The sequence below is a fragment of the Lepisosteus oculatus genome, chromosome 21, assembly GCF_040954835.1.
Source record: "Lepisosteus oculatus isolate fLepOcu1 chromosome 21, fLepOcu1.hap2, whole genome shotgun sequence".
NCBI lineage: Eukaryota > Metazoa > Chordata > Actinopteri > Semionotiformes > Lepisosteidae > Lepisosteus > Lepisosteus oculatus.
Window position 1 is genome coordinate 6,091,399 of NC_090716.1, and position 20,452 is coordinate 6,111,850.

General features: G+C 36.1%; 1 protein-coding gene across 1 annotated transcript in view; it reads left to right on the forward strand.

Annotated features, from left to right (window-relative positions):
• The window catches only part of LOC107075817 (transmembrane protein 263), a 63,100-nt gene extending 47,063 nt beyond the window's left edge, over nucleotides 1-16,037 (forward strand). Inside the window, exon 3 of the mRNA XM_015338509.2 lies at nucleotides 13,533-16,037. Coding sequence (XP_015193995.1) covers nucleotides 13,533-13,819 — 287 coding nt within the window. The 3' untranslated portion in view covers nucleotides 13,820-16,037. The remainder of the gene's footprint in view (nucleotides 1-13,532) is intronic.
• Nucleotides 16,038-20,452: the final 4,415 nt, after the last annotated feature.

Here is a 20,452-nt window from a genome sequence, read left to right on the forward strand (position 1 = left end):
TCATGCTTTGCCTCACTGACGTATGCAGTTCAGTAATAGACAAGCAATAAGTAACTATTGTTCTGTACATACAGTACAGATTTTCTGTGATAAGTTCATGCTGACAAACAGGTATTTTTTTTTTTACATTCAAATCTATCTCCTGCTGTTATGATCACTAGGTGTGGGTATAGTTATATTGTTAAACTCCAGGCTGTAATTTCATATCCAGTTTATTAAACAGCCAATCCAATTTTATTCAATGAATCCAAATTTCAGTATGTTATAGAGGATCAAAGTGTTGTTCAGAAAATGATTGATCCCAGCATATAATGTTAATGCCATTAAATACAACTACAAAAGCATTAATTGTAGTACTTGCAGGTTTGCTTTCACAGAAATAAAAATTGCACTGTCAGCGTTTCACAGCTGCTCATTTTATTTGGCCTATCTGAAATTAGCAAGGGCTTCCCTCCCGTCCCTCATATGGCTTCATTGCAAGTGTAGGATCCTGTTGGTGTCTTCGCTGAAAACAGCCATCAATGGATGCCTTGATGCATCTTCTTAATGAATGTAATTGCTGTCGTTACTGTAGATATTACTCTTGCCCAATTGAAGAAAACGCCTCAGATGACTCAGAAGGCATTGAGCAAGACGGTGGGAGTTAATTGATTGCATCCTGTTTGTACATATCTCAGTCACCTTTTGTCCTCCGGAAAGTAGGCCTGTATTCAGCAGAGACTCATTTCACCTGTTAGCAGTACAGGCACGGAGATGTTCTGTCAGACTCTTTGGTCACATAGCTGAAGTCAGGAGCTATTACAGTTGACTTATGAGCCAGGCCTACACCACAAACATTTGTTTGTGCTCGTTGCAATTACACTTTCGCCAGCTCCGTGGGGAGGCTCTCCTCCAGAGTCTCTCTGCTCGGGCCTTCCTGGAGAGGCAGCAGAAATTCATTGATAAATGTTGTAGCAGTGGAGCAGAAAATCATTTACTTTATGTTTTTATTTTGATGTATTGTGAGAATGCTATCCAGTGATAGCCGTGGCAAAATTACATATGGTGCTCTGCAATCATTTCTGTTTTTTCCCACTGTCTCCTCTCAGGAAAGACAGCGGCTTTTGGAGGGCGTGCAAACTCTAAGCATGTATCATTAGTTTTAGAAAATGCTCAGCACCCATCCCAAAAGATTTCCTCTTCTCAGTGAGGAGCTCAGGTTGGATTCTCTTCTGTTACAGCAGAAGAGCCATTGCAGTCCTGTGAATTCGGCCATTTTATAATGTGATAGGGATTGTGCATCATTGGTAATCTCCCTGAACTTTTAACACAGTTATGTATTTATCGATGTATGTCTCTTTTTCTATACATGTTTTCTTAATACATGATGTTAGACATTATGAAAATCCCTGTAATAGTAAGACAAAATGTAGATGTAATAACATTTACAACAAAGGAAATCATTCAAGATGCAGTATGTAGCTAACTGGGACGTGAATCAAATGTGATTCTTTCTGAACAAGCTTTAACTGCTTTTGACATAGGCAGATAAATAATGTGCGCTCTTCCTATACCATGTAAAATTTCAGATTTGCTTGTGTAATATTCTAGTCATTTTCTCCCCTTTTTTAAGTTCATAACCCTGTGTGCAAAAAAAAAAATAATAGGCCATGTACTTCAATCCAGGCTTTGACACTTGATGCTGCTAAAGAGAGGAGCAGTCTCATTTGCTAGAATCTGGTGAGAAAGGGGCCTTGTTAAATTGTAGCACCACTCTAAAGCGAAGCTATTGTGTGAAAAATGGGTAATTACCACCTTCCCAGACTTTCTCACAGAAAATTGCACAGTGGAGATATTGTATAGCAGAGTGCTCTTGGATGAGCAAGAGTCGTCACCTGACCATTCTGCTTTTTTAATGATAGCTTTAATAATTAAGAAAAGGAGTGAGACCCAGTTGGATTTGAATTGTTAAACAGGATCTGCAGGATGTCTTCCGTGTCTTGCTCTATTTGTCTGCTGTCAGAAAGATGCATTGCACAGCAGCAGAGATAACAAATGGGTATGTCATGCTGCTCTGCAGATGCCATGCTTATGATGTACAGTACAGACAAAGGCAGGAACTTGATGATGAACATGGACAGTGATAAACCATTCATACAATGGGGACAATCTCTTTAGCATTATGGGCATGTAATTTACATAAAAAAGCTGTGGTGTTGTCTCCATGTTGACATATTGTGATAATTTTTAGTGTTTTGTTACTTTATTTGCTTTTGTTTTTTAACTGTCCCCTGTTGCCTCATAATTGTAATGTTTTTTAATGATTTTTAATAAAGCCAACAATTAATAAAGCCTATAATTGTGTTAACAGTGTGGAGTAGCATTCAGGTCTGGAGGGTCCCGGGTTCAAGTCTTGAGTGGGATAGTGTTGTCATACTCTTGAGCAACGTACTTCCCTCAGATTTCTCCAGTATACTGTATATCCTTCTTTGTAAATGAGATTTCTCTACTTTGTAAATGAGAAGTTGTCCTTAACAGATGTACTGTATTTAAAAAAATAAATAAAAAATGAATCCACATAACTATACAGTCTATGTGATTTATTAAATAATCAAGCGGGAAAACTGCTTCAGTCTCAGTGGTATTGCCAGTGGCTTATACTGAAAATTGTTGAAGGTAAAATTGTACATCTTGTTTACAATATAAATTTAATTTACGAAACGGTGATTTCGTAATGCAGCATAAAAGACAGGCTGTAGCTGTGAGACTGGCATCAATACATTAATTTCATTCAGGAAAAATATCTTGCAGTTGGCTGTAAATAGTCAGCTTGGAGGGAATTTGTGGCTTGCTTTATAGGTAGTACAGATGATTAAGACGCATACACAATGACCACCTTAGGAAGAGCTGATTGCTTTTATTAATTAAGAAATATTTTAGGGGAGGCATCAAGTGTTATTTTATACCAAAACCCATTTAAAAATATCATTATTGTGGACCATTTAGGCATTAATAATCTATCATGCATGGGGATGAACCAGTATTTCACATCTTACATTTTAATTAAGCGATCTTTTTTTTTTCAATGGGAGTCAGATTACAGACACAGTTTAATAGAATACATGTGAGGTAACTCTGCAATTGTGTTAATCGTAGGTTGTGTTTCATGTGTCGTAATGTTTATGTACTTAATGGATTTTTTTTAATTACTGCATGTTTAGGAATGCATATTTATTTAAAGTACAGTATACTGTATACTGTACATTAAATGCGTTGGTTGTCTACAGTGTGGATTTTTTTTAATTACTGCATGTTTAGGAATGCATATTTATTTAAAGTACAGTATACTGTATACTGTACATTAAATGCGTTGTTTGTCTACAGTGTCGTCTAATAATCAGTATTCCTGCTCTTCATGACTTTCCATTTTCCCCAATTCTCTTATGCTCATATTCTTTTTAATACGAGGGTATTCTTTTAAGCCTTTTTATTAACTATTTTGTTAAACAGTTTTAGAAAGCTGAAATGTTGTTTTTCTTGCTCAATCAACTAGAAGCTTCAGGTACAGTATATTGCTTATTATTTTGGCCTTGTTTTAGAATCTCCCAGTAAAGACTATGTAAGAGCAATCAAAGGAGATCCATGCATGACCTTTCTAAAAAAGGCCATTGGTGTTTCATTTTATCAGTGCCTGACTTTGTGTGAAATCACATCCTATTCAACCCTTAGAAAGACTGCAAAATGGTGATGCAGAGGTTCTTGTATTATAACTTGGGTACATTGTGCAGTGGTTCAACAAAACATTTCTTAACTTCACTGAAGATATTTCATTTCAGATTTCTTGACTGCATTAAGAGCTTATTATGAGTAATCGTAGTGGTATTAGATTTAAAATTAATGATTAATTAGCAAAACTGAATTGAAAACAGACTTATTAGAAGATTGTCATCTTTGGTTATCCTGTTTTCCCATAAGGTGTTGTCTAAAAATATACTTATTTGTCAAATACAAGAAAAACTAAAAATGATTAGTATCACCTTTTATAAATGATAATGCACTATGAAAAGCCACTTATTTGCATTACAGTACTCCCATAAAAATTAAAGTGAATATCTTCAGCTCTCTGCTTAATTTGCCTAAGAAAGATGGATGTAAAATATATGGGATGGTACTTTTTTTTTTGCTTGATCAGCATACAATAAGCCCAGTCTTTAAATGTTTGCCCTGCAGTTACCAGTGGAAGTTTTAATTTATTTGTAACCTCATTCTTTGGGATTCAGCGGGGACTTTGTGCTAGTTTGAAGATTAGAGCCTCAGAAGCTTGGCTGGAAATGATCACAGTGTAATATCCTAATGACCCTCGCAGGCATTTTATTTTGGGGTGTGTAATTGTATTGCATTGTATTCTCATTAATCTTTAGTGCTTAGCGCTTCACAAGGAACGTGAAATGTGGACAGAAAATGCCTTATATACTGTAAGTTTACCGTGTTATACTTCACCCTGCTCTGATTTTATTTAGTATATGTTAAGAGTGCTATGGTAAAACAAACAAGTCCATAACAAAGTACAGTAAACCTGATACAAGTGTGGTTACACTTGCATGAGTGTATAAGACTGTAAACATGCCTTAAAAATCTTTCACAAGCAGTGTAACGAAGGTTTGATTGTCCCAGATTCGGAATGTTTTTAAAAAATGTATATAGAAGCATTATTTCTTGAAAACTCTCCTTCTACAGTACACCTGCCTATCAGTCAGTGCTTCACATGACCTAATGATTGCCTTGATCTGGAGATGGAAATGGAAAATGGCCACACAGCAGGTGTTCTTTCATAATTGCCAAACCTGTGAATCCGAAACAGAAGAGAAATAAATCATGGAAACTTAAGAACATTAGTGATGCACCGGGATATCACATAAACTTAATGTTTCTTTTTAATGTTCTTGCTGAAATGTATAAGTGACAACTATAAGACAGTTGACTGTAGTACAACTTGTGTTTTACTGACCAAGCCTCATCTTGTGTAGTAGTCTGCCATAGTCATGGCAGTCAATTCAACCTGAACAAGTCATCAGCCTGTTACAGCCATCTGTATTGCCAGGTTTTGATTTCCACAGAGCTGAAAAAAAATATCTTGGCTGTATTTGCAGCAGCATTGATTGGGTACGGTATTTATTTACTGCCATCTCTGGAATTTTCCACAGAAAGCAAGCAGTGTGTGCTTTATGATTTTTTGGAATTCTTCAGGATACATTATTTTTAGCCACTGCCCCCACCAATAAAATCAAGCTGAAAATAGATGGATATTATTTTTAAAAATAGTCCAGCTTAACAAATATGAAGCCTCTAGCAGGCATGTAGCATGTATAATGCAAATAGAGAGCTGAAAGTCCATCAGCTAACATTTTTGTCTTAATATACAAAGTGGATGTATTATGAAAACCAGTTTAATTTTAGAGCAGAGTGCAAAATGTTTTAGTCTTTAACCTTTTGTGAGATCAATATAACCCAAAGATTGTCCTGACAGGACATTAACAAGATCTGACAACAGGTTCGGCTGGGATTTTCACCACAGGCATATGAAGAACATTAGCTCATTAATGTCTCTTTCTTTTTTCCATCTTCAATCTTCAGGGATCTTCAAGTTCTATTTTAATTATTTGTGGATGGTCTAGCATGGTCTGTCTACCACCACAGTCCTTATACAGTACATAGTATCTATACTTTTCATCAATTTCCCTACGGGATTAATAAAGTATTATCTATCTTTATTCCACTGTATGGAAGCTATATTAGGTTTTATCTAAGCTAGGTTTTATCTACAACATTTTGCCACAGTTGACTACAGTATATTCTACAGTCTAATACTATACAGATTTCACAATTAGAAGGTGAAAAAGACAGCAACATGACACTAATTTAGGTAGTACTTAATTTCAAAATATAGCCTAATTTGGAATTTTGAATATTTTATCACTGGGCTGTTTTAATCACTTATTTTTCAATCAAGGTTAATTGAAGTTGACTACAATTCAACAGCTGCAAACTTTTTTACCAAATAGTATCAGAGAAAGCCATTGTGATCTAAAGCAAAATATCAGCTTTGATTTTTAGTTCAGTGCACATCAAGGCTTGGTCATTGTAATGTGTTTACAGTAGGTGGTAAAATATATCTGAATTATTTTTGCAAAATGCATAAAGCAAAAATCCGTGGACTAAACTCCCACAAGAATACCACATTTTTTCAAAGCAAAATTCCTTCTCTACATCTGCAAACCTGTGATTGCAGAATGTAATTTTTGGATGTAATATGCCTTCTGGAGATTATTTTTAGCGATTTTAATCTAGAAACTGTCAGCATTTTATCAGCAGCGTCAGTAGCTGATTTCAGAACCTTTCATGAAGTTCAGCAGGTAGAATTAGATTCTGTAAGGGTGTGTATCCCTTCCCCCAAAACCCTATACCAGTATTTTTTCCAAGTTCTCTTTCTGGTAATACTGTAGTTTAGAAATGACCCACAGTCAATTTCCTCTGTATCTTTGAGGCAGCCTCAATCTACTTTACTTTAGCATCTTTTTCCCCATCAGTTTCTCATTGTAGGATTACAATTAATAATACTTTCTGTTTATAAGCACATTTCAGTAACTCAAAGCACTACAGGGCACATGTAATAAAGTAAAAAAAAAGTGGAGTAAAAATACTGTACATGAGACCTTGCTTGTAGAACAGCCTGTATATTTTCTTCTGTTAAAAAAGGTTGATAAAGTAGTGTAATTAGAAATATCTAAAATGCATAACAAGCCAACTTTATTGTCTTTAACCTTTAAAACAAAAAAGAGTGTGGTATTTATGTTGACAATTACTAAGCATAAAAATATTAATCCACAAGATATTTAGTTTTCACTTTGTTGTGTTACATAGAAATGGCTGTAACTCATCATACATCCACAATCTGAGCATCCATGTGTAAGTATACGAATATAACAGGACAGGTTGCCCTTTCGTTCATAAACAGTTCCTGAAACCAGTAATAGTCTGCAAGTATTATTTGAAATGGCACCTGCTGTATATGTTCTCATATCTAATGACAAATGACTTTGGCTGTCAAAATCTGTTTAAAAAGACCCCTTTCTGTTACTCAAGCCTGTTCCTGACCTAGTTGCTAAGATGATTTAACTTCCAGAGAGAATTTAGGGGTATTTAAGATGTATGTTTGTGACATGATGTACTGTAAATGAAAACAACATACCAGTTCACTGAAGAAAATGGGGAAGTCTGATCAGATCAGAACTGAGTGAATGCCCCAGGGACTAGTTGCTGGTTTGTAGAATGTCAAATTGCCCCCCTAGCCAATATGTTAGTATTTCAGTGATTGGTTTTAGTTGAAATTATAACAGTGGTAACATGCTTTCTACTATGGTGTCTGTTTTAAAAAAATGAAACACTGTAGAAATGAATGCCATTTGAAGGAAAAGCAAAATAGACTACCATTCCTAAATGTATAATATAAACAGATCATATTCATAAACAGAAATTAAAAGCTCAGAAAGATGTTTTACTGTTTTAACTTTCAGAATTAAAGGTCTTGGACAAGGGTGAGATACTCATACATTTGCCTGAAGTGTCCTGCTATATTGATTCTTTTCATTTGCAGAAATCAATCTCAATTTCCACAGGTTAAAATCAGATATACCTTTGTGCTTTTTTGTCTCCAGCAAAAAAAAAACATGAAGTGGGACAGACCAGGAATGTAGCTGTGAAAGCTGTGGGTGTTACCCAGTGGACCTGAGGAAGTGGGTGATAGTGAACTAGCCATGTCATTGAAGTACAAAGCCCCACCCAGTTCAGAGCTTCTTACCATTCTGTCCATTTGTAATTAGAAAATACATGTTTTTACAAGCACTGTACCAAAATTCTTTGCAAAGATACATTTTGTATATTTTTACTTTTCACTGTTTAAAATACTTTATTCCTTTGGTTGTATTGTACAAAAGCAAAAAAAAAATCTTTCTTATTTCAGCATTTTGCATTTCTTAAATGGACCACTTTGATTATTCCTAAAGCTGGTGCTCATTGATTCAGGCACACTGTACTGCTCGTATTTGAGGTGTAACAGTATGATGAGATTGTATGGTGTCTGTCCTGTACTACGAAGGTTCAGTATTCCACGCAATTATCTATACTACTTCTTAATTTTTGAAATATTAGGGTTGATGGTTACTTTATAGAAACTCAATCTTCAGTGCAGGTAGATCTTTAGAACCTTTTATACATTTGGGACCTGTTGTATTGATTGAGAAGAAGTAAATCCTTATGGCAGATGGCTCATTCTTATAACAGTTTCTGAAGCTCTAACAGCAAAAAACTACCATTACCAACTACATAATACATTTCAGGAATCCTCATTAATTGCTGTGAAGCACTCAAAGAGATTTAGAAATTTAAATGCAGTACCATGAAGAAATCACTTCACAAAGTGATTAGTATATTAGGGTTTTATACATTTATCACAGACAACTGAAAGACGTAGCAACATTATTTTATACATTGAAGGTCAGAAAACAGTTTCCTCAAGCAGAATGTTTTTATATTCAGTCCTACAGAATTTTGTGTTGAAAAGTCCAAAAGTTCTACGATCGTGATCATGACAACAGACAATTCCTATAGCTTGTATTGTGCTCAACCTTAATAATAATATGATAATGCTGATCAGTATTTTGATTCAGCATCAGGAATTTTGAGAAGCTAATCAAGAATTTATACATTTAACTCCAAAGCTTTTACTGTAATTGTTCTATTTACCAGGACTGCTTCTGTGAAAGATGGTTGTCTGCACTCATGCTTGGTACATGTGCTCTCTCTCTCTGTAAAAACACTTCTGTATACATTGATCAAAAATCTTTACTGGGTTCTGGATGAACCAGAATATTTTTTCTCTGCATTTCTTCAAGTTTCTTAGAAAATCAGGAAATGTATAGTAATCCAATACTTTAAAAATTCAGAAATATATCCATCTATCCATCCATTTTCTAACCACTTCAATGGTGAATCCAATACAGAGTTGTAGGATTTAGAAATAATATACAGTGTGCTATCAAGATGCAAATGTATATGTACACCACAGCTGTTTATGCTCTGACTACACAGCACCAATTGCACCCAGCTTTGAACTTAACAGGAGGCTGTATTGCTTTGTTTACAAAATAGATGGTGAAATCAAAAGTAAAATACTTTGTGTTTCCTTTTTTCATTCATTTTGGGATAAAGGGTGGTACGATGGCACGCTGCAGTACTGGAGCCTTGGGTTCCAGTACAATCTGCTTGGATTGTGTATGTTCTCCCTGTGTTTGTATGGGTTTCCTTCAGATGCTTCACTTTCCTCTCATGGCTTCTGGGAAAATTGCCCCGTGTGTGCCCCGTGTGTACCCCGTGTGTGCCCCGTGTGTGCCCCATGTGTGCCTGTAATGGACTGGTGTCCCATTCAAGGTGCATCTGCTTTGCATCGGTTGCTTGTCAGGATAGGCTCCAGCTCCCCTGTGACCCACAATTGGAAGAAGTGGATAGAAAATGGATGGATGGATTTTGGCATAAAGCCTACTTAAACTCAACTATTAAAATACTTATTACATATTTTTCAGCCAGTATAATACTACCTAGATAACTTCAGCCTTTTCTTACATTACTGTCCCTTCATTATGCATGATCTCCATTTACATAACTTGCAAAGCTTTAAGAAACAGTACATTTTAAAAATTAAAGGGATAGTTGAAGATAAAAATATTCAAATCACAGGGAAGCAATTGTTCCACTAATCCTTCACATTCCTCAGTATTCATGCTTTGAAAAACACCATCTCAACATTTAACAGTTATAAAACACTACAGTAGTTTTACTATATCTATTAGTAGTTATATTATAGTAATGATTTTATTTTTCATTTTTAGGCTACTAAAAGTGATTATTAGAGAGCAAATTACATATGCATGATATGTCTCTGAGCCCACAGAGTGCAGTCTGCATGCTGAATGCTTTCCAACTAAGTCTACATTGTATAATGGAATTCTGAGAAGAAGTGACATTTAAAGCAATATTTCAATGCAGTTTGTATTGCATTATTCTTTAAAACAAACAAATGGCCATGTGTCAAGGTATATTTGCCATTTTTATTGTAATGAATAAAATACTCTGAAGTAAACTTATGTTACAAAATCAATCCCCCTCTCTAACACAGAAACTGTCCAATATACCGCATATAGTGGGACACGCTGGGCAGGGTTGGGTTGTGTTTCTGGACCTCATTTGAAAGGTGGACCCAAACTATGAGAAACAAATTCCAGAGTAATCTGACACTTTTTGTAACACCAGTAAGACAAAAATGCTTAAAATGAAACCGAAATCCATCTTTAGAAAACAAGGATTTATTAAAGCCCAAGTTTGGGCCAAAGTCTAGTTCAGATTCATTTCTAAACAAAGGTACTATAGATATCCCAAAAGAGCTCCAGCTGCTTTCTTTAAAAACCTTATTTCTGTCGCTCTCTTTCCAACAGTCCAAACACACATACTAAGTAGCATTTTACACCTGTGCTGATTGCTACTGCCCAGGTGTGTCTATTTGACTGGGGTTTGTTTCCTCTTTGGGGCGGACACAGGATTTTGTGACTTGTACTTCTCAGATTTGACTTTTCCAGAATGATTTTTGATCATTCACAGAGAGGTATTTGTGAATTGTGAAAAATTGCACCCATTAATTCATGCAGTGTTTTTATTCACAAAACATGGATAAAGGAGGTGTTTAATTAGCTTGTGAAGATGCTAAGAAAAGCATATGTTCACAGTTTCTCAGTGGTGCAGTAAATGAAAGGCTTCTTTTGAGCACTTGTTTATAACATTGCATCATGAAAGATTAGAAAGATTAAAGACAAAATGTGTAACAAGAATAAGCAGTGATATATACATCTTCTCTCGGGATAGTTTCTCAATGCTTTGTTGTGTCAAAAACAATTTCAGCATCCATCCTCCTCAACTAGGATTGAGGATTGATTTGCATGGAAGGCTTCCTCTGGATTTCCTTAATGTATGATAATTAACTTTGCATTACATCACAATGTACTACTGATAAATACTGTGCAACCTGAAACTTAAGTGTACTGTCATGCTTGGACTGACCACTTATTTTCACTTAGACACATTCAAAGAAATAGTGGACCTGAAAGGCCTTGAGCTACTCCAATGCACAAAATGTACGAAACATCATTATCCTTCATACTTTTAAAGGTTTTCTTAGGTGAATGTAGCATTGTATACCAGCACTTTTACTTTTTGCAATTGTATTAACATGCTGTATTTTACTGCAGTAACCCATGGAAATACCATGAGATAACATGACAAGATGGCTCTAAGAAATATTTCTTGCGGTACACAATGAAGGTATGTTAAAGCCCTAATGACCATGGGACAAACAAGGCAAACGTGCAAGACTGCTCTGATAAATGCATCACGGTGAATGCTTATAAAATGAAGTCTTCTCCTTTTCTTCATGTATCCTGTCTGCTGTGCATTCCCTGTTGCTCTGGAACCTAGTTTTCAATGCTTTCTGCTGGAATGTGGAAATATGTTGGCCTTGTTCCTTTTTATCTCACTTATGCTAATGGTTTTGTTGTGACTGAAGTGAAAAACTTCAGACAATTCAAGTACAGGTCGTCTGCATATTGTATCAGTCTTATTAAGTCTCCTTAAATTTGCCTAGCACCAGTTATTGGCACATGTACCCTTCACCTGCTATTATTGGTTTTATTTTAAACTTTTCCAAAGTGCTCAGTTTAATATATTAATTGTGGATGTGCTCGTTTACTCACACGTGGAGTGATATTAATGTCTTTGCACGTGAATTCTTCAAATCCATGAACAAGTGCAAGGAAATGTGATGTTGTCACCACAATGGGATGCCAAGAATGGCAGGAGAAAAAATGTACAATGTCACATTACAGTATGTGATTTATTGCTGACCAGTGGTTTATCCTACCACGTAGAGTTTTAGAGATGGGGAAAAGGATCTGGGAGCATATAGGGTATAGGGAACTACTGTTCTTTACCAACTGACATCAGTGGGTTTACTGGTAAAAAGTCTTGTCTCCAGCTGTGTCTTTAAACAATGACTGGTTTGCCAGTGCTTGGCTTTGTGATCTAGGAGGGATATTTCTGCTTACATGTGGCAGATATCGGGAAGTTAGATGTAAGCAAGCAGCTGAAGGAAAGATGAAAAAAATCCTCTTCTTAAGGATAAAGCAAATCTCACTTGGATTAAAAAGCACTGACTCATTCGTAAGAGCTGCTTTGTGTGAACTACTTTTAAAGAACACAGATGGTGTTTTGATGGGAAAAAAACATTAGCAGAACACAACTCCCAATAAGTATTAGAATATCAGCCATACAAATATTTATTGTTGGCGCTGGGTATTTTTCAGCATCAAGAATCCTTTAATTAAGAACTGTATGTACTTTTGAGATGTGTAGATTGTTTTTTTTCAAGCCTGCATTCTGTTGATCATTCATTTCATTATCACGTACATGTTATTTTTAGATTCAGAGTGATAGATGCAAAATTAATTTAATATTTTAAGGCACAACCCAGAGATTCTACATGAAACCAAGGTTACTTTGAGGTTACTTTTACTATGGTAAAGGTAACTGCAACAAGAATCCGTTTTAAAATGGAACCAGTACATTTGGATTAGAAGATGCCTTTTAATTGTGTTTTCTAAACTCAAGAGACAGTGCCTAAAACAGAAAGCATTACATATTCTCCAAGTCAGATTGTATTAAAAACATCTTTCTTCATCTCTTTCCACTTCCTTTTATGTTTTATTTCCTCATTGCTTTGAGCCATCCGAATAATGTGCTTCATATATAATTCTTTGAATAGTTTGCTTTTAAAGTGAAAACACTTCAAGGGCTATAGTGTCTGCATTTTTAATTAAAATTATAAACCAGTAAGGATCTGAAAATAAAGCAACTAAGATTTTATGAGTTAGCTTAGTATAAAATGCATAGTATCAAATCAAATGCATACTGATGGTATTCCTGTGATATAGAGAACATGTAAAGCACTTTGCAAAACTATTTTCTCTTGCAAATTAAGAAAGATTACATGTAGTTCTATTGTTTTATGCTGATAAACAGTATTATGACAGTAGCTAAAACATACTGTTATCAAGTAAATTCAAATTGCTTTGTGTGCAGAACATAATCTAAGAGGCACTTTAAAAATGGTCGGTTTCTTTTAGCACAGTACTATAACTTTAAATATGTTACCATGATCTTGGAGTACCCATGGTGATGAGATGCTATAATTATAGTCTCTGTTTGATAATTCCTCTTTGTGGCATAATAATTTAGTGGCATTCATAACTGTTTTAAAAGACTTAATCCTGTCCTAAGCAGATTAACTATTGAATAAAATGTTGTCACAGGCTGGTCTGTGGCTCTCTCAGTTACCAGTACTAGAAAAATGTGTGCTGACTTTGTCTCATAGATACCTCGGCCTTGTTTTTCAGACTCTGACAAAGACCACCCCAAGGAGGAGGCTGGGGTGATCTGGAGAGTGACGGGGGGCCTTTTCAACATCACCAGGGGAGCAGTGGGCGCCACCCTGGGTGGCGTGGCATGGGTCGGTAGCAAAAGCCTGGCGCTCACCAGAACGGCCGTCACAAGTGTGCCCGCGGCTGGCGTCGGGTTGGTGAAGGGGAGCGTTTCCGTGGTAACGGGAGGCGTGGGAGCCGTGGGTTCTGCAATGGCCAACAAAGTTCCCTTCACACCAAAGAAAAAAGACAAGTCCGACTAGATTTTCCCTTCATTTCCAGTTTTTGCTTTTGTGTTTTTTGTTTTTTTTTGGATTATGTCTTGGATATACCTGGTCACAGCTGAGCATCTGTCTGCTAGGGCACTTGTTCATGGAGAAGGTGACCAGAAAAGATATCCATTAGCCTCTTGCTTGCCCCTGCAGTACTTATGTGTATTGTTTAGAAAGTGAGGTGTGTTTTTTATTGCTTAAAAACATAGTGATACAGACAAGATAAATAAAAACATATATAGTTTACTGGGGGAATGGCCAGACACTAGTCACATTTATTTTGTGAGAAAATATGCACTATTTTTCAAGACAAAAAATGGTCCTTTTCTGGCCTTATGATGCTGCAGTTATATTTTCAAGTGTTGCAGGCAATAAGTGGGATAATGCCTTTCATTTCCAACACACAAATATTGGTAGCCAGACCTTTCACCTTGGTTAGATAGCAGACCTGATGCATGTTGCGTGATGTTGAACATACTGTAAGTGGTGTAGGTGCTGTAAAAGCAGCACACAGACTTGTATAAACAGTTCGGTAACATATTGTCGTTACAAGCCTAGAGAGTTTGACTTTTAAAATAAATTTTAAAAATCCAGATTCTAAGGTCTATTTAAAAGTACTTACTTTTCCCTGGGTTTTTAACTTTCATTTTAGAAAGCAATAAGGGCTTACTAGACCAGTATCGTTAAGCACTGGTCACCTGCAAGACTGAAATCAAAAAGACTTTGACATTTTCAAGTTCTGCTACCTTTAGTGATGAAATTTCTCTGTTCAGAATTGTTTTAGCTGACTTAATTATTGTATCGCTTTCTAACCCCCTCGCCTTTCCACTGTTCTGTTAAATGTTGTTTTGTGTGCTTTACTTGTGAGAAGGTGGAACAATCTGTTAATTCCGGAAACACTCCCTGTTTTCACAGCATGCTCCATCCAGCAACGATCAATGGGCCATTGTCCTAAAATGAGGACTTTGATATTAAATTCTACCTGTTGGTCCAGTCAGCATAAGTAACAACAATTGTGTGTTGATTTGTCCACTTGCATCCCCACTTCAGAAATCAAGCACGCAGGTGTGGTTTGGATTGGTTCAGAAGACAGACCTAACATAGCTGTCCTGCCTGGAATACTTTCCCATGGAAAGTGGATGACTTGGCAATAATAAGAACTTTTGCTTTGTTTCCAAGATTTGTCCTACAGTACCTACAGTATGTAAAAGTAAAAAAGGACCAGGAAAAAATAAACAATAATCCATAGGTAGGTTATGTAATATAAAGGTGTACTCAGTATCATATTCTCCATATTCTGTCACAGATATGGAAATAGACGCTTATAGTCTACTATTTATTTTTTGAAACAGCTCAAAGATGACTTGCTAAAATTATTTTCTGGGTGTAAATCGGTAAGGATTGTATACATTTTAAAGGGGGTGCCTCATCCAGTATCACAACTTTTTTGGGAAGAAAGCTAGAAACCATTTCCAAAAAAGAAAAATCCAATTTTTATGCAAGCACTGCAGGGGTGAATCCTAGGCAGTCCCATGATAGTAATGAAAACGTCAAGTTGCAAGGGCTGGGGATAAGTGGTTACATCATGCCCAAAACTTGCATAGACTTCTTTGCATAAATGTATTTTGATGTGCCTGTGTAGATTAGCTAAATACAGAGGTGTGCTGTATTTTCCAAGGGTAGAAAATAAAATTCAAAATGCATAAAGAACTAATTTCTTGAAACCCTGTACATTTTCTATGATGTAATGCATATTTCCAGTAGAACTGTTTTGCTCATATAAAGTTGTATTTCCTCTCTTCTAGCAATCCAGATGTATTCATTTTTCTATGTGTTTAAGAAAAAGAACTTTTCAATTATTGTACCTAAGTGTTTGCTTATACAAGTCACTGTGAGCTTTCTTTACTAGCAGTTGAAATAACAAAGTACTGAATCTGCATGATAGTTATGTACATGAATACATTGCATGTTTCAGGGACTGTAACTAAGTGTATATGATGCAGTACATTTTTCCAAATTAATTCTTACCACTTGGTTATCTGTTTTTCACCTGTTCTTCACATAAGGTTCTTGTAGGAACTGGAGACCCTGTTACTGTAAATCAAAATTCTAAGACCAGTTAGATTTTGTCTATTATAGAACTATTTTTGCAAACTTGATGCTGTATTCTATAAAATCTATAAATAAATAAAGTAACTCTGTATTTTAATGTAGAAATCACAAAATGTTTTTTTTTTCCCAAAAGTGTTCTCATTTCAGAGGGAGTGAATAAATTAGCGATTTACTGTATTTGTGGCACATGGCATATCCATGGCATTATGTTATTCTTTAAAGCCAGAGACAAGTAATGAGTAATTATTGTGTAATCTTTACACACAAGAACAGTCTAGGATAACTTTCCATTCAAGCCTTGCTGTTTGCGTGAAAAGACACCTGAACACAGCTTTGTGTCTAATTATGAATTGCTCTTTATCTACCTTAAATTTCCCATTGACACACCTCATTTGTGACATTTGTTGTGGTTCCTTTTGAACAATTACTCAACACCTTGTTCATTCTTCTCCCCTCCCTTATTTTATTTTGTTTAGTACTGCTCTCATTAGATAGCCCCTCTCTCTGGTTTCTTTAGATCTCTCCCCCTTACTGTTAACATCCCTCTCTGAGCCTTTCCTGTTCCTGCCCTGAATTCATTTATTCTTTTCTTTGTTCTGGCAAATCAGCTGGATTTACAGCTTGAATACTTCTGGGTTCCTTTATGTCCAGCTACTGCTAGGGATTCCTTCCTAATCACTTTTCCCATTGCATGCTGCAAGGAGCCCTGTGCGAATGGGTGGAGGCAGGCTTTCTTCTTCCTCTGTGTCTGGTTCCAGAAAGAAGACCTATTGCTGCAATTACAAGACCATGTTTTTTTTCCCACTTTCAAATAACTACGTGGCTACTTTTAAATGTAAATTATTTCTCATAATACTGTAACTTCTCAATTTGCAAAGAATTGGAAACCAAGGTCATTGTCGCTGAGTGGAGATTTATTCACTGACTAATTATATATTTTGTTCATCATAAAGGATTCCTTATTCCACAGCTCAGACACAACACAGTTGGCATTCACATATCCCACACCTTGAACTTTCTGTTAAGAGAGATTTTAACATCTTTATTATATATTATTGTTATTTCTGCCTTTTTCAAACCTTGTGCATTATGTGCATCTACTCATAAAGACATGAAGGCATTTGTGTTGGTACTATATTTTAACAAATATTTCCAAAACTTAAAGTGATTGCTTTCAAAATATCAATGACTGAAGCAAACTACTAAGGATGCTTAAAATGTAAAGCCTTCATTATTAATACAGCTTCATTCTGCTGTCACAAGGAAAGGGGGTGCAATAGAAGAGAATTGGCTTAGTATATAAAGATAAGAATAATAATCAATAATTTCTTACATTTAACTAGCGCTTTTCTGGACACTCCACTCAAAGCACTTTACAGGTAATGGGGATCCCCTTCACCACCACCAATGTGCAGCCCCACCTGGATGATGCGACGGCAGCCATAGTGCGCCAGAACGCTCACCACACATCAGCTATCAGTGTGGAGGAGAGCAGAGTAATGAAGCCAGTTCATAGATGGGGATTTATTAGGAGGCTATGATTGATGAGGGGCAATGGGAATTTTGGCCAGGAAGCTGGGGTTACACCCCTATTCTGTTCGAGAAATGCCCTCAGATATTTAATTCCCACAGAGAGTCAGGACCTTGGTTTTACGTCTCCTCTGAAGGACAGCAGCTTTTTACAGTATAGTGTCCCCGTCATTAGGACCCACATAGACTGCAGGGTAAGCGCCCACTGCTGGCCCCATTAAACACCTCTTCCAGCAGCAACCTTAGTTTTTCCCAGGAGGTCTCCCATCCAGGAACTGACCAGGCTCACACCTGCCCAGCTTCAGTGCGTTGCCAGTTGTGAGTTGCAGGTGCAGATTACTGTACATACTGTATACTGCCATGTATTTGGGGTATCTCAAAACCCAACCACTTATCTTATCTTCAACAGTCTGTATCCTTTCAAATTTTCCTACCAAGATCCAACAGTACGAAAAAACAGGTGTTAACTATGCTTGGAGCCCTGTATAAGGAAGGTGAAAGGAAACCCAATCTAAAAAAATACTGCAGACTCTTATATTTGCTACAGTACAAATGGATGTGACTAAAAAAATCACAGACTTTGATAGGCAATCGAATCATTTTTAACTGTGGAGGAATGGATTGTGTCTGTGGAAGCTGGCGATGATGTTGGTAATTGTACATTGTGGGTAAGCAGAAATTAATTCTTTATAAAAAAACAGTCAAGGGGGAATGATTCATTCCAGGAAACATAACTGAGTACCATCTATAATGCCATCTAAAAAGCTTTGTACTGTACTTTTATTCATAGCATACATTCAGATTTCTTAACAGTTATATTATTGAAACTGTCCTTTTCAATTTGCAACATAGTTAATTTCTGTTTAATCAAAATATGGTGTACTGTTTATAGGTACCTGCTGCTGATAATACTGTATATCAGTGAAATAAACTTTTAATGTAACTGAATTCCTGTAGATTCAAAAAACACTGTATTAAAATGCAAGGCAGTAGTGACAGCTGTTTGTTCATCAGTGGTAGAATGAGGGGAAAAGAACACACATGTTCAAAAACAAAAGTTTTTCCCTGAAAAGACACTACAAATACACAAGACAAAGATTTCATTAACCTTGTGACAACAGCTGGCAGTCCTGGTTTCTGTGTTAGTTGTTTTTTTCTGTTTGTTTTTTTTTTCCAATCGAGACTAACACGTAAGCAGGCCATAAATGTTTTCCAGAAAAGACAGGGCATCAATAGGCTCTTAGTATAAAGTCCAATTCCTGTGTTTGCCAACAGTAACAGCCTGAATGGTAAACCAAAGAAGGGATTGTAGGCCTTTTCAGCCCTTAATGCCAGATTATACTTGGTTAAAATGAAGTCAGTAAAAGCACAGACTTCCTTTTCCATCCATACAGTATTACAACTCACTTGCTTAATCATAAAAAGAAGGGCTGTGTTTTATAGTACACAAACGTCTAGAACATTTCTTCGCTATAAAACATTCATAACACAAAAAATGCTGAATAAGTGACTGCAGGTTTCAGGTTTACAGTTTGTTTTAGGGAGTTGCTTCTTATTCATATGGTTAATTAGCACATATAATCCATTATATCCATGTTAGAAGATGTAATCCATTCTTATGATAATTGATAGACACAGAGCCGCAGTAGAAGATAAACTCCATAACCAACTTATCAGGGTGTTAAGAGTTCAACAGCAATAGGATTTTCTAACACTTTACAGAGTGTTTTGCTTGGAAAATGCAATGAACCTCAGGCATCCATTCCATTAAAAATTCAGTATCAAAGCATGTGCAATATTTCTGTTCAGTGGACAGGTTCATTGTGTAATACAGTGTGTACTGCCCAGATGTCTGCAGTTTAAAGTCTGTTTATTTTTATAATTTTAAATATAGTTAAAAGCATGCCGGATGTAGCCTTTCTATCTGGTTCAACTGCAGTGCACTGTCTTCAGTTAACAATATGAGAAAATCAATCTCTCCACAGCAGAGATACAAGTTTCTGAATGGCTGAATAAGGTGGCAGGAGGGTGAATGACTATCAGTTAATTTCACAGGGTGAATGACCTTAATAAGCCATTAGCAAAATCAGAAGCACAGGGGAGCGAGGATTGTATGGGCAACTTGATTCTGACATCTACCAGTAAAGTTACGTTAGAACTGTGCATTTTTAAAGAATAACATTTTCTTTTTGGCAGTTTCTTGTTGGACACAGTGTACTTGTTGATTACCCTAGGTACAGTACTCAAACAGGTGTCTTTAATGTTCCACTGTGGCTGAAGAAGCTGGAGTCCCTCAAATCCAGATCAAATCAATAATGTTAATCTTCCATTCTCACAGACTTTTAAATATTTTAAACATGAGTGGAATGGCTCAACACTGAATAACAGTTTTGAATTAGCACTTCAGAAATATTACAAGACATATTTTTTTCAGTGTTACATATTAAGAACCCTTCAATGCAGGAAAGATCAAAACTGACAGAGATTTGTCAATTTGAATTATTATTATACCATTATGTCATGAATGCTACTACTTATTCCCTGCATTTAGTGCTTTCATTTCAGATTTCAGAGCATTTTACAATTTAATTTATAGAACAAATCCATCCAAATGGTTGCACCAATTACGATGATGTTTGACAAGCATTCTGCACCACCAGCCCCACCACACACCAGATCACCTGAAGAACTGAGAAATTTCCTCACCAGTTGAATTAATGGTAGTCCATGTTTCTAATTCCACAGAGCAGAATTTAGCAAAGATCACAATATGGACCAGATTAAATATTAGTATCTTAACTGCCCATAGAATCATTATGTATTGCATTATGATATTACTGAATAATTATTTCACTAAGTGTATACAACAGCCATTTTGCATCGTCAAATTGACAATGTAGAGCAACATTCCCTTTTTATACCAAATACTGTATAGTTGGAATATGTATTACACACATGAAAACATCAAATTCAGACTTATAT